At 33.4% G+C, this 15,141-nt stretch overlaps 2 protein-coding genes across 4 annotated transcripts; one reads left to right on the top strand and one right to left on the bottom strand.

Annotated features, from left to right (window-relative positions):
• Window positions 1-2,489: 2,489 nt before the first annotated feature.
• LOC106708007 (sulfotransferase 1C4) lies at window positions 2,490-7,295 on the bottom strand. Of its 3 annotated transcripts, none has more exons than XM_045679747.1 (8): window positions 7,268-7,295; window positions 5,511-5,597; window positions 4,959-5,093; window positions 4,599-4,698; window positions 4,112-4,410; window positions 3,837-3,931; window positions 3,483-3,654; window positions 2,490-2,627 (listed from the first exon to the last, which is right to left on the bottom strand). In XM_045679747.1, exons 2-8 carry the CDS (start codon window positions 5,590-5,592, stop codon window positions 2,512-2,514), a joined length of 999 nt encoding a protein of 332 aa, XP_045535703.1. In that variant the 5' UTR covers window positions 5,593-5,597; window positions 7,268-7,295; the 3' UTR covers window positions 2,490-2,511. The 3 variants fall into 3 exon arrangements, with proteins under 3 accessions (XP_045535703.1, XP_045535705.1, XP_045535704.1); XM_045679749.1 differs by lacking the exon at window positions 7,268-7,295 and adding an exon at window positions 6,997-7,003; XM_045679748.1 differs by lacking the exon at window positions 7,268-7,295 and adding an exon at window positions 6,333-6,354.
• A 5,273-nt stretch (window positions 7,296-12,568) lies between these two features.
• On the top strand, window positions 12,569-14,871 carry LOC106707986 (protein psiQ). The gene is made up of 4 exons (XM_014499437.2): window positions 12,569-13,712; window positions 13,943-14,061; window positions 14,201-14,337; window positions 14,657-14,871. The coding sequence occupies exons 1-4, from the start codon at window positions 12,969-12,971 to the stop codon at window positions 14,869-14,871; spliced, it is 1,215 nt and encodes a 404-aa protein (XP_014354923.2). The 5' UTR covers window positions 12,569-12,968.
• The last annotated feature ends 270 nt before the right edge of the window (window positions 14,872-15,141 follow it).

The raw sequence follows: 15,141 nt of genomic DNA, 5'->3' as shown, positions 1-15,141 counted from the left end.
CGTGTTGCAAAAGAAAACACAGTTCGTTTTTGGTTCCAACGTTTTCGTTCTGGAAATTTCGATCTGCAGAACAAGCCCCGTGGACGGCTTGAGACTCAAGTTGATAATGAAGAGTTGAAGGCTATTGTGGAAGCGGATCCATCGCAAACCACGTCCGAGTTAGCTGCAGGCTGCGATGTTAATGATAAAACTGTTTTAATTCACTTGAAGCAAATTGGGAAGATTAAAAAGCTTGAAAGGTGGGTACCTCACGAATTGACTGAAGCAAACCGGCAAACGCGCGTCGACTGTTGCGTTACATTACTAAACCGGCACAATAATGAAGGTATTTTAAACCGAATCATTACCTGTGATGAAAAATGGGTTCTTTACGATAATCGGAAGCGCTCAGCGCAATGGTTGGATCCTGGCCAGCCAGCCAAATCCTGCCCCAAGCGAAAATTAACCCCAAAAAAGTTACTTGTAAGCGTTTGGTGGACTAGTGCCGGTATTGTTCATTACAGTTTTCTCAAATCTGGCCAGACTATTACGGCTGATGTCTATTGTCAGCAATTGCAAACCATGATGGAAAAGCTAGCGGCTAAACAATCTAGGCTGGTCAATCGCTCCACGCCACTGCTGCTTCACGACAACGCTAGACCACACACTGCGCAACAGACGGCTACTAAATTAGAAGAGCTTCAATTGGAAAGTCTAAGATATCCTCCGTACTCCCCGGACCTTGCTCCAACAGATTACAATTTTTTTTTAAATTTGGATAACTTCTTGCAAGGGAAAAAATTCAACTCCGATGGGGCAGTCCAAATCGCCTTCAAAGATTTTATTGATTCCCGTCCGACTGGTTTTTTTAGTAAAGGGATCAATGAACTACCTATGAGATGGCAAAAGTGCATAGAAAATAATGGTTCATACTTTGATTAATTAAATATATTATATTAAAAATATTCGACTTTTTGTTCCTCCCATACAAAACGCCAATTTCATATGTAAGGACCTAATATATAAAAGAAAGTCGTGTTAGTTACACTATTTATAACTCAAGATCGGTCGAACTGATTTAGCTGAAAACTGATGGGGAGGTAGCTTAGAACTAGGAGACGGACATAGGAACTTTTTTATCTTGTGTGCATTTTTTTTATTCCGCGCGGACGGAGTCGCGGGTAAAAGCTAATTATATATAAAAGTTAATTGTTCTTCATAGTTTCTGACGTGATAACGTCTTATAAAAGAATGCCGGCTGCACAGTTGTTATGTGTCATGTCAATGAGTCATTATTCGATCAGTCATACTCACGAAAAAGTATGACTCATTGTCACATTTCGCCTAAACCGATTGTGCTAGCGAGAGCGCGGATAAGAGATAAAGGCATGTTCGGCCCGTTCACATTGTACGAGGTTAAGGCTAACCGAGGTTTAGGCTAAGCGCCATCTGCGCCCGGCCATCTCAAGCACGGTGAAATTGTAAATGCCTCTTCATGGCAAACAGTGACTACACAGTCACAAAAATCGCACTGTAAAGCATCTATATCTCTTCGAATTCAATTAAATTCATAAAAGTGTTCTCTTATGATGCTGTCACGTAAAATTATTGTCCGTAAACCAATTTTACAGAAAACTATTTTTTTAAGATAACATTTAGGACCTAAGTAAACGCTAAATTATGTCGTAAGTTCCTCCAAATGTTGTGGATACTAAATAAAATTTGGGTTTATTTAAGTATTTACTACCTATTTTCAGCAATGGATGAACCCGGCTTATAATGATGATGAAGTTGAAGGGAACGAATTCTGTTCAGTTTTGTTTCAATGTAAAATCTTGTACTATAAATTCCTTTTGCTATTAAATATATTTCGTGATAACGTTGCAACAATGGGACTTCAGTTTCCACGACATGTTAATTAATTTCCTGTCAAGGCGTAACCTTATTCTACGTAAGATATTGTTCTCAGATTTCTGCAGCAATTAGTGTTACGTGAGGATAAGATTGGCATTTAATAGACATTGAGCTTCGTGAATATTTTGTTACTAATATTATCAACTAGCTTTTACCCGCGACTCCGTCTGCGCGGAATAAAAAATAGAAAACGGGGTAATAATTATCCTATGTCCGTTTCCTGGTTCTAAGCTACCTGCCCACCAATTTTCGGTCAAATCGATTCAGCCGTTCTTGAGTTATAAATAGTGTAACTAATACGACTTTCTTTTAAATATATAGATAGATGTGAAAGTTTCTGTGGATGGATGTTTGTTTGATAGTATCTCCGGATCGGCTAAATGGATCTTGATGAAATTTGGCACAGATGTAGAACAAACTCTGGAAGAACACATAGTATACTTTTACTTTTTTTTTTAATTCCGCGCGGACGATGTCGTGTGCGACATTTATTCTTATACGTCATTTTAATGATAATACTACGATAAGGGATAATTAAGGATTCAAATTGTCTTATATAAAAATAGGTACACGAAAGACTTATTTAGTTTGTAAAAAATAAAAACAAATTTATTTTAATCAAGTGTTCACATTTGGGAATTGTAATTTCGTGCACATGAGATATTTTTTCATATATTCCTCAGCTTCCTTCTTCATCTGATCATCGAAATATTGAACCCAGCCGCCTGATTTTCCTGCAAATGAAATTAAATATTTTTGGCAGTAAATTTTGGTTGAAATAAATTTTAATTGTATATTACTAATTTATTTAATTAAAAACTATCTCTTAGAAGATAGAATACATTAAAGATGATTTAATAGATAAAATCTAGAAGAAAGAATTTTAATACACAGTCACTAAGTATAACGGGTAAATTTTTCATTTACGAGGCTTTCAGTCATTAAAATGTATTTATTTCTGAACATTTATGATACGCAATGACTGTAATAAAAAATTTAGATTTTTTTGGGATATCAATACATAGTATAAAACAAAGTCGCTTTCGCTGTATGTCCGTATGTATGCTTAGATCTTTAAAACTACGCAACGGATTTTGACGCGGTTTTTTTTAATAGATAGAGTGATTCTTAAGGAAGGTTTGTATGTATAATAAATGCATAATATAGTAGAGAAACACTGATAAATTTAAAGTTTTCTAATGTGATGTCGTAAATAAGCACGTTTTTTTGCGCTTATATTGCAAACGCTGGCTGAACCGTACGAGATAGACCAAAATAATGTACTACAGTATTGTTCACCTTAAAAAGTTCAACAAAAAAGTCCGCGATGGTATATGTCTATCTCTTAGGGATAACCCAGCATAACCATTTTTATTCTTTTACGAAGTGATTTTAAACAATACAGCATCAATCCTTATCCATTTAAGTACCTTAAATAAATTGTGCATTTATTCTGTAGTAGGTATATTTTGCATTGCACCCGTGCGAAGCCGGGGCGGGTCGCTAGTTTAATAATAAAGCAATGAACTTTTAGCTTAATATTTTATGAAAATAAAATTTATCATTGAAATATTTAATTCTCAGCGTACCTTTGCGCATAAATTTTAGCTCAGAATCTTTTTTCTCGTCTTCAGATGATACAAACGGAGATTTATTTTTCATATTATCGAACTGTAGATAGTCATTTAGTTTGTCTTTTTGTTCTTTTGTATATTCTTTGCCCAGGAATGTGCAAACTCTGTTAATAACATCTGGTAGATCCTGAAGTAAAACAAAACATACAAATTAAGAATGTCGTAGTTTTTAAGTCGGTTACAATTTTTCATATTCAATTTAAATTTAGAATACCTTAAAAATCAATAATGTCTGTTAAATGATAGCTATTAATGTCAAACAAAGGACTAGACTGTCAAAAAAAAATTGAAATCGGAAACTTCTATTACTTTTTTCATTTCTTCGTACAAAAGGAACATCATGTTGGGATGATCACGCTGTTCGAATGCTTCCCTCACTTGTTCCTCCAATGGCGCGTGTAGAACTGCATTAAAAAAAAAAACTAATTATAATTTTAAATTTAAACAAAATTAAAATGTTGAAAACTCTCAAAATAAAAACACGTAAAATTTAAGACTGGTTTAAGATTAAGATTAAACAACCATAGCATTTAAATAAGCGAGTTGGTTTTTAGTAGTGTAGTAATGTTAAAAGTGTTGCTTACTTAAGTTTTTCTTGAATAAATTCCAAAATTCTTTGAACTGGACGCTCTGGTCAAAGTAACGAAACATTATGTGCATAAAGTGATAAGAGACCACCACATCTCGAGGATCTCTGGCTATATGAAACACTTTAGCTGTATTTAGCAGGTTTGGTGGCAGAAGTGATAGCGGCGAATGTGACTTCACGTAGCGTGGTGAAGGTAAATTTGGGAATGTTGTATAATCTTCTTCAGTGGCTCTTTGACCTTTAATACTAGAGTTTGGCGTAGGTTTTCTGACTTCAGATGCTAGTGTAGGATACCTGAAAAATAGAAAATAAAACATAAAAAAATAAATAAATAAAAAACCGCACAGAAGACAGACACGAAGTGGAATTGCTCTTGTAAGTGCCAGAATTTTCTTATAAGGAAAGTAAACTGAATTTGGTATAGGAAAGGGTCACCTTCAACTAACAAGATTAAAACTCTCGGTTTCATTATTAGGACTTACTCAATGAAAGCATAACGTGTGGATACAGGAATTGCTGATGCGGTATCAAAATCTAAATTATTTTGGATCAGCCATACAAGTTCTTGAAGCCATGTAGTGCCTGGAAATAAAAGACAGTATTGATCAGATTTGATGGAAAATAAAGGAATAACGATGTGGTACTACAAACTAATATTATTAGCAAAACAAGAACATTAAAAATTGGATTTATTATGACGTCACGTATGAACTATGTCTTTGCGTTAAAGATTGGGATGTCGCACGATTCCTATCATTCACAAAATATGTTTGTATAAGTTCACTGATCTTCTAAAACCGGTCAGAATGTTAATAAGGAGTTTTATAAACTTGGAATTATACCTGATCTAGAATAGCTGGTCACCCAAATGTCGTCAGGTCGTACATCTAGATTGTAAATATCAGCTGCATGGTCGCCATAGCCTGCCGGCCAGAGGTAGCCATGGGGACCAATCCGCACGAAAGGACGAATGTAACCTGTAATATTACCGTTATATTGACAATTGTTGAGTTTGCATTTAACTTTTTTTTATGACTCGTCAACTCCTCGCCAACTTGGCACCACCCCGGCTTGCGATCATCGCGGCATCTACTCGTCGCTACCTCGACGTCACCGATGTAGCGGGATAAAGATATCATAAAGGTGTGTGGTCTGAGAGATGTCGACGAGGCTTCATCGCCAACTTCATCAAACTGACTGCCTGACTGAGAAAGACTTATCGCAATTTAGTTGGTACCGGGTGGACGAGGAGTTGAGTATTGTGCAATATCCTTTAACTTAAAGTTTTCATTCCTAATACTCGTATAGACGTACGAAAATATATTATTATAGTTGTGACAAGTGTGAAAGTGAAATTAATGTTTTTTATCGGAATTAAAATACGGTGATATTACCTTTGTAGTACTTTTTCAATAATGCGTCTTCCTCTTCGGTGACGTTTTGAATGGTGAAAGGAAATTTCTGTTCTTTAGCCATTTTATCTGTTGAAAAACATAGTCGATTATAAATATGTGCTGTAAGGTGCTTAATACACAAGGCAACGTAAATCTCCGAAACAAGCGATTTTAGTCGCTAAACGATTGACGCTATACATTTTCTTAGAGGTTAGTACACAACGCGCGTCGCCGACATTTCTATCAGTCATCGCTAGGCAGTAGCTCGCAACCTGTACGTCAAGATCGTCATGAGAAAAGTCGCTGCAATTTGCAAGATGGCGGAGCAAATTTATACGTTGACATGTAGTCGCTTTGCCTGTTATGATCAAACAACTCAAGTCGAGGATTCAACGTTGTGTGAACGGAACGCGTGGAACGCGATTTTTGCGATACAACCATGAAAGGTTAGTTTCGGAGATTTACATTCTTGTGTACGAAGTGCCTAAAGTATAAAAGTGACACAGATTAAATAAAGTGAATCACAAAGATACACTTATGAGTTCATTGAATTACCCGATAAAATGTACATTTTTAAATCAGAGATAAATCTGGAAATATTATAATGCTCTCTGTTACCTAGTGTTTTTTAAAACTTGTAAAGTATTCGTCTATTATCCGGTTCCAAATGATGCATGTCTTATGGGGTTATGGACATATCTATTAGCTTTGAAATTTCTTATTCTTAAGATCTAACCCATTTCATTTTAGCAGAAAAGTTGACTATATCAAATCCCACTTTCATGCCCAAGTCTTGCAATTTAATAATACAAAATTGCTTACCTTTATCTAAAATTCACAATGTTTAAATAATTACTTTTTTTTGAAGTTACAATTACAAAAATTATTTATTTAAAAAAAACTTTAATGGAACTTCTATGAAATTCTAGAGTATATGTATTTTTTGATTCCTAAATTATTATTATATTAATAATTTTTTTTTTTATAGTTATTTTTACTCCAATTTACGTCCGTTATTCTGTGTTGTAGCAAATATTCTGCTTTGAAATGTATTAACATAATTACAACTTGTTTTCTACATATCGAAGTCGTATAAGAGTGCTGGTGTATACTAGAGATTAAGAGTGTGCTATACAATTTCAAGTTTAAAGACTGCAACTTAAGGTTCAAATTAGCAAAATGAAGGTGCACAATATTTTTTTCACTTTCCAAGCATCATTGAAGGCCAATGTCTTACTAAAATATACACGATTTGGCATTGAAAATATTTAATTACGTTCTTGTCAGAAGTTATATAAACCAACCAACTTCATATAGTTTGTTATATCAACAACTTGACATACATAATTACGTATATTTAAAAATTTTTAGACAAATTGGTAAAAAGGGAAAGTAAGAAAGAAAGAAAGAAAGAAAAAACATTTCTTCCCACACACAAAAAAAAAAAAAATCAAAAAAAGAAAAAAAAAAACACACACACACATACAAGGCACAAAGTGTGGCAAAAGGGAGCCAGCTCAGCGAAGCAGGGACAGACTAAACTGCCCATGCGCTGGTTTTCAGCTGGCACCTTTATAAAAAATAATAGTAATAATAAAAAATAAAGTTAGATTAGATTAACAACAAACAATGATTCATAACATTGAGATAGCCCAAGTCAATTTAAAGTGTTAAAAATTACAAAGTTTTCAATGCAACATTTTACAAATTGTATCCAGTTCAAGTAACTGTGAGTAAGTAGTGTTGTGAGTACTTACTTGTAATAAATGAAAATATAATATTCAAGACAAGATTTATCAAATAATACAATGCACTTCGAAGTTTGTTCGAAATGAACTGAATCTATGATACGACTTCGTTACTATATGCAATTGATAACGAAAATAAACATTTGATCACAAACAATGTCCACTTAAAGTAATAATTAGAGTATAGCATTTTATAATAAATCATCACAAATACAAATGAGAAATATAACAAACCGATCTCAAGGATTTTACCTTTATAAAGCTGTAATCATAGACTTGTTACAATAATAATTGCTTGTATTATTAACTAGCTTTCGTAGGCGATTGCGAAAAATTAATTAAAAAAAACTTAGTAGCCTATATGTTCTTCCAGATTAGGTTCATCTATGCCATACTTCAACGAGATCCGTTAAACCGTTCTGAAGATACCTAAACAATGTAACCATCCTTTCAAACATTCGCATTTATAATTTTAGTAAGATTTAAACACTTTAATTTTCAAAATTAAATCCAGTGATATCTGTAAATAAAATTTATCATTTCCATTGAATTCAACTAAATATGAGGTATTCAAAAAATACCACAGCTAGTCTTTAAATATCAAATTATTATATCTGGTACAAAATATTTGAAATATTTCTATTACCAGAAGCTCTAATATCTGTACGATGAACTTATTGAATGGTTCTCGAATTCTCTGAACTAATAACTTGCATAGTTTCTACGGACCTTTATTACAAGGGCTCACTCTTTGGAAATTACTACGAGTAAAACTATATTATAGGCTTAATTATGCGACCCTTGTAACTTTCGACTACTTTTAAAACAAAACATTATTAAGCATAAGTATTAAGAATATAAAAATCAATGTGGATTATTTTAGGTTTAATATATTTTGTATTACATTTGTGCAATTTATTAATACTATCTATCTTTAGATAATAATATTTGTGACAAATTAACAAAACAGAATACCAAAAAATGTTTGAATTCTTATTTCGGATAACTTATGAACAGATTTTATAAATTCTTTCATTATTTGAAATTCAAAACTACGAAATATTTTGGTATCTTTGCAGTATTTCTTATAAAGGCTTGCAAAAAATAAATAAGTTTTACAAAGTACAGTGGGAATAAGTAGTCTCCGTAAGCGCTTTGAGGACCGGTGGAGGTTAATAACTGTGAGGTAATTGAACGTAAATAAATAAGAAGTCGGTACATTTTCAGCTAATTGGCAGCATTGGTATTCAGAAGTAAACACAGTAGAGACAAGTAGGAAAGACAGTAAAAAGCTTCTTGTAAAAGATTTGATAGAGTGGTTGAAAATCTTTCCGACATCGACTGGCCTTGATCGCAGAACAGAGGCCTAATGGAGTCGGGCTCCCACGAGAATGAAAAAATCTAGTCTTGATATCGGTAGTGGAGTGGAGAATAGTGGTCTGATCTTTGTAGCTGAGGAGCTGCAATTCTTACTAAAGATGTTCATAAAATAACGACGGTAAAATTCTCAGTATTCCCCTTTCTCATACATTTAATAAACAACGACAAGCACTCAAGATTCCCTCAGACGTTACTCTTAAAACTTCAGTTTCAAACGAATATACGAGTGAGTGTTGCACAAAGAGATTTCGTATATAGCGTATTGTAACTTCATGCGCCTCTCAAATATGTTTATCGATTTGCGAAAAGAATACAACTTATGAAAAGTACATTCACACTGCTTAAGAACAAGTCTATATAAAATCTTCGAATATTATTTTCATTTTAACAGTAATATTGCACAGCCGTAGCGTAGCACTTGTTTAATAAAACCTTTTTTTTTAAAATAAAATAAGAAAAAATGTTTTTAAGCAAATATTTTAAAAATCGAAAACACACACAGTAAGAAACACAAATTAAATTATTATTTATCATGTAAATAAAGATTAACTAGCGGTTAATAGTAAGTTACATTAAAAAAAATAAACCTTTCAGCCACCAAGTGTAAGTTTCACCTTTCACATATTTCTACGTCAAGAACAGAGCCGTTCGATTATACTTCATATCTTTGTCATGTCCCAAAAGTACAGGGGGATTATTTTCCGTTTACGTCAGTGACATGCATTAGGGGAATCGATTTATAATTTAATAGGGAGTCAGTGATCGATCGACTGTTTGTTTCGCCTTTGTAAAGTAAATACGAAAACTGTTGTTGTCTGAACTTTGGTATAAATAATGACAGTCCAAATTGGATCGAATAATTTTAAATAAGTCATCATCATCTGAGACGTTACAGCCGCGGGTGGGCTTGGGCTTGGTCAAGTAAATTTCTCCACGCCGGTCTACTTTGTATATTTTGCGTCTAGCTCTTAACGCTAACTCTCAACATCGGGCTACCTCGTGCTCTACGTCCATCCGGTTTACTCTCCAACAGCCGTTTAGAAACTCTGCAATTGTTAGAGAAGTACTTCGAGATAATATTTTTTTTGCTGTCATATTTTTCTATGTTGTTATTACAAATATCCAGGTTAAGAAGATCGCTAGTTTTGAAAAATTACCAAAAACTTTTCACATCTAGTGACAAAATAACTAAATAAAAACACTCTACATACATAATATTGATATAGTTTGAACTTTACAGTACTGTACTTTAAATATTATTCAGAACTAACAATATATTTTTAGAGTTGCACTTAAAATATTTTTAAACCTCCAGACATTTCTCTTGAAGTCTGCTTGATCCGATTTATAGTTTTTATTGATTTTCCCGCTTTTCCTGTGAACAGCAAAATACACTTTCAACTTGTAGTCGCTGGTAAAGTTTCAGAGTTTTAATGTGGAATTTTATTCAGTGAATAATTTCGAATAGGTAATCGAAAATAGAAAAGTTATGTTTTAAAATACATAATATGTTCCACTTTCAAGTCATTATAAAGGTTAGGTATTGGAGTTATTCCAAAGTTATATGTATCTTTTCAAAAAAGTATTTTTTTATAATTGATATGTTCAATTACTTCGAGAGATAATTAATATGTATCTAAAATATAAACAAACCGTAGAAAGGAACCTCGTAAGTCTATTTACTATCATATTTAAGTACTTTTTTTACTGAAGTACCTAAGTAAAGTAATCTAAAATAATTTAAATCCCCCATTCATGCATCCATACAAAATCTGTTATGTATGTCTGTCAAAACCGTGCAAACGTAGCTCGATCGTATCAGCATGGGACATACCGTATTCAAATTCAAGAGGATTTTCGAGCTGAATTAGCGCTTTAGGCGATTACTTCGTTACGTAGCATTTGATCACGATACGATTTGAATGGGTCATACGATGTTTAATCTACAATTATAGTTAACCATCGTTTAACAAAAATGTTTTATGTAATTCATTCATTTACTTATTGACGCTATAATCGGAGGGTAAAAAATAATTATTGTTTCACTGTATATGAAATTGAAGTTAACTAATTTTCCATCTTAAAAACGTAGTCTGCAACTTTCGGCAAATCCAGGTGGCCATTTGCTCGATGGTCACCCTTTGATATAAAAAATAGTGTCCCTGAATCTATTTAATAGCAAAAGTGAAGATACAAAATAAATTTGAAATATTTTTCTAGGTGCTTTCGATTATCTTTATTAATAGATTAAGATAGTTTTTGTTAGCATTTAATTAATCTTTTGCACTTTTTCTTTCTTATTTCACAAAAAATCTAATTTCAAAAAACTTCAACCATAAAATTGCTTTTCAACGACCGTTCTACGTGATTTCCTCCAATCAATTTGTATGTAAATGAAGGGACTCAATTAATTCGTCGAATTTCACGAAAAATCATATTGGAAGATAATAATTTAGACTACATTTTCTGCTGTCGTTAGAATGACGTAAATTTTGTCTTGTTTTTTCTTCAGTCGATAGAAAGAATTATTATTGCTCTGATAATATGAAAATATTGCTTGTTAAATTAAGAAAAAAAAAACAAACAAAACTTGGAATGTTTATGACTATTTTATGTAACTTAGTCTTTTTTTAGCAAGTGATAGTTCACTTCAGCTATAGCTCTTGAGAAACTATTTTCGATCTAGACCTAATTTAGAAGGTTTTGAGGTTGTTTTTTTTGACATGAATGCCTAATAATATTTTGTATGAATAGGAAAGTCTTATTGTATAGAATGGAATACGATTAAAAAATATGTTGTTATCTAAATACGAAAAGGTTTTTACGATTTTGCTTTTTGAATTCAATTTTAACTTTTCATTGACTGTAAAGATAAAATATTAATGCAATTTTACGCCACTTAACATAACATAATGATAAATACAAATAAAAGAAACATTAACGAAATAAATTTAATAAGAATACAACATTGTGCAAATACATTTTAAGCTTGTTATTTGTCATCTTATTTTAAAATTTAAAACAATAAAAGTTTAAGAGAGTAAAAGTCATGTTTATAATAATAACATTATTAATTTTAACACCTTTAACAGAAGAGTCCTCATTTCGTAAGTTTTTTTTTAATTTTCAATTTTTAACTCTGCTCGTTGTTTTCTGACTTGTACGAACTTCCACAGAGTCTTGCATCCCGTACACACAACTCTTTGTCAACGGTAGACATTGTACTTGCGACGGAATGGGCCGATGGTCAGAGAAAGACTGTCAATACGGTCTCCGTCGGCAAACATGTACATACGGTCAGATTTTCTGGCAAGGTTGCCGACAATGTAGATGTAATAATAATGGCGAACTTCACTGCACCGATATTTATTGCACCGATAAGCAATCGACTGCTAGACGAGAATTATCAACAATTGGTAACCGTTGTATACCACTAAAGTACTACAGAGCTAACTGCAGTATATGTTTTTGTCCTGCATCGGGACAAATATCCGAAGCTCGGTGTACTGTTGATTCTTCTTGTCTATCGAGACCTCAACAACAATCCAAATCATTCAATACTATCGATGATACAAATTGTATACCAAATGTGATGTATGTCTTCCCATGTCTGCAATGTCTTTGTTCAGAAGACGGAAAGTTTCGTCTCGAAAAATGCTTCGAAGTATGTCAAGTTCAGACTCAATTAAAATTAAGTCCGCATTGCAAACCCGGCTCATATTATAGAAGAAATTGTAATGTTTGTCAATGTTCGCACAATAGAATACAAGATGATACGTTGTGTACTAATATATCTTGTGGGATTAATGCACCTAGTTCCAATTTAGTTTCTTTAAGGAATATGCGAAAAAAATGTGTTCCTTATACTTTTACTCAACCCATATGTTTGTTTTGTGATTGTAACTCTAATGAAACAATCAATGAAGATTCTTGCCTATTAACAGACTGTTCAACGAATTTAGAATTAAAAAGTGCAAACTACAGCGGACAGTGTAATCCAGACGAAGTAGTACCGGTTTGCGTGGAATGCTTTTGTCTCCAAAACGGTTCGACCGATGGAAAATACTGCTCAAGAGCTTGTAATTATCAGAGTAAATTTAAAGTCTTGGAGAGAGTTTTAACAGAAAGTATACAAACGCAAAACCTTATAAAGAAATCGGATTTAAAAATAATACCATCACAATCTTGCAAACCCAATTCTGTATATTTTGATGAAGGCAAATACTGTATTTGTTCTACGTCTGCTACAAATCTTAAACTATGCAAATCATTTAATGATACGAAACCATTCAGAACATTACCAGAAAATCAAATTAATTACAATGTCAACATGCCATGTCAGCCTAATACGTTTGTAGACTTCGATTGTAATTCGTGCTATTGTTCTAAGAAAGGTAAAATTGATCCGAAATGGTGCACTTATGATGATTGCAATGCCAAAAGATCGATTCAAGAATCACACAAACGACCAAATCTATTCACGGCCGATACTTTGTCGGAAGCGTGCACACCAGGATCGATTTCTAAAGACAAATGCAACTTCTGCATTTGTCCTGAAAGCGGTTTATCAAAAGAGAAAGCTTGCACTAAAAATTATTGTTCTGATACAGCCAATAATCAAAATAATGTCAAATTTACCTGCGAACCTTTAGCTTACTATGAAGTGGACTGCAACGTTTGCTACTGTCCAAGCGATGGACTCAAAAATGTAGCGAAATGCACCAAAAATATATGCGAGAAAAGTTACCTACGTTCAGACAGCTGTTCCTCTGGACAACTCTTCAGTGAAATGTGCAATGTTTGTCTCTGTCCACCAAATGGAAATAAAAATGATAGAGTGTGTACAAACCACACATGTCCTGAGGTAGCATCGTGGCCTAGTTTTGAATTATCTGAAAATCTTCTAGAGGACAGATTCACTAGCGATACTAAAAGAAGTCTCGATTTGTGTTTTCCTGGTGAACAATATATAGACGGATGTAAGCAATGTGTATGTCCCGAGATGGGATTGAAAATGTATGCTGAATGTGATGCTTCGCAATGTACTGATAAAAATCAAATGCAATCTGTTACAGTAAGTTTTAATATTTTATTTCATACGAACTAGATTTCTGAGGAAGTCACACTTTTGTTAAATGCGCGATGGTTACGTTTCTTGACGTCTCTACGTATTATTACCGCGACGAGTGTATCTCAGTTAGGGCTCCTCACGCAACTATAATAAAACATTTTAATTTACGCAAGGGTTAATATATTTTCTGAAGTCTTGATGATAGTATGATATTATAAACTAATCATTTATAGGAACAACAACATAAAAGAGGAGGTCGACATTTTCGAATCCGTCGTGACATGCCGTGTCATCATTACAACCAAACGGAGCCTCAGAAAGAGTGTACTCCTGGATCCATGTATATTATCAAGTAATTAAATATTTTTCTTTATCCAAAACTTCTGACTTTTGTAACAAGTTATTTTCACCACTTATTTAGTTTGGTCTTTCACAAGTATTTCTTTAATTTACAATTTTGATATGATCAACATTATCTGTGTTTATTCCAGATGCCAAATGTGTATCTGCCCATATATGGGCAGTATAATGCATTTTTGTCGACCACTCAAGAACATGTACTGCGAACAGCCATTCCCCAATGTGTTTTACGAACCTATGGGACGGCGGCATACTAATGATAGTTCAGGTTACCTTTTGTTTTAGCTTTTATCATTTCTTTTAATATAAGTAAGTTTGTTAAAGGTTACAGCTGGACATAAATCGTCATGAATTTCGGGTATTAGAAATTTAAAAAGATATTTCTGTAGTGTTTTTAAAGAAATGGATGGACTGCTTGTGACATGATTAGTGATAACTGAAATAATGAGTGTTTGATCGATTTAGAAGACCTTATTGTCCTCAGTTAGAGTCGTGATCAAGGTAGAGGTGGCGAAAGAGTGAGCTTATGCAACTAGAGCAAAAAGCAATTGTATTCGAATTTTTTCACGCAGTTTCGCTTTTTTTAGAAGTCAATACCGGAGAAACAACTACGATGGAGTCAAGTCATCAACACACCAAGTATCAATGTGACAAAGTGGGTCATATAATGGATTCATGTTACATCTGCGAATGTGAGGAGAATCATCAGTTAATTGAAGAAAACTGCTTCAAAAATCAAGGTGATAACTGTACCGACATTCGACCATCATTCTTAATTGGCAATAAAGCGGTTATATTGTAAACTTTTTTCTATTCTTTTCTCTGTAATTCTTTACGAAGTATGAGTGTAAAAAAAGCGACAGGCTCAATGTCAAAACTCAGTTTTGTGGCACCCTGTATGAAATCAGTATGAAAGAAACAAGGATGTTTTTACATGGCGTTTCGACAGAAGAATTTGACGGTAACGTAAAATTTACAAAACATTTTTTGTACATATAGCTCGTTGCCGAATGGAATCCGTGTACGATCCTTTGCTCAACCACAAGGGCGCGCCACCATTGTGTACCCTTCA

Source organism: Papilio machaon, chromosome 10, assembly GCF_912999745.1.
Source record: "Papilio machaon chromosome 10, ilPapMach1.1, whole genome shotgun sequence".
Lineage (NCBI taxonomy): Eukaryota > Metazoa > Arthropoda > Insecta > Lepidoptera > Papilionidae > Papilio > Papilio machaon.
Note: the sequence above shows the minus strand (reverse complement) of the source record. Positions and strands in the feature narration are given on the sequence as shown.

What these genes read in the sequence shown, in the direction of transcription:
- LOC106708007 (XM_045679747.1), bottom strand. Translation starts at nt 5,592, where the DNA reads ATGGCTAAAGAACAGAAATTTCCTTTCACCATTCAAAACGTCACCGAA. An exon ending in ACACGTTATGCTTTCATTGA is followed by an intron (nt 4,411 to 4,598) that starts GTAAGTCCTAAT and finishes TCTATTTTTCAG; the next exon opens with GTATCCTACACTAGCATCTG. An exon ending in GCTAAAATTTATGCGCAAAG is followed by an intron (nt 2,628 to 3,482) that starts GTACGCTGAGAA and finishes TTTCATTTGCAG; the next exon opens with GAAAATCAGGCGGCTGGGTT.
- LOC106707986 (XM_014499437.2), top strand. Translation starts at nt 12,969, where the DNA reads ATGCCATGTCAGCCTAATACGTTTGTAGACTTCGATTGTAATTCGTGC. An exon ending in GGATCCATGTATATTATCAA is followed by an intron (nt 14,062 to 14,200) that starts GTAATTAAATAT and finishes TGTTTATTCCAG; the next exon opens with ATGCCAAATGTGTATCTGCC. An exon ending in GCATACTAATGATAGTTCAG is followed by an intron (nt 14,338 to 14,656) that starts GTTACCTTTTGT and finishes CGCTTTTTTTAG; the next exon opens with AAGTCAATACCGGAGAAACA.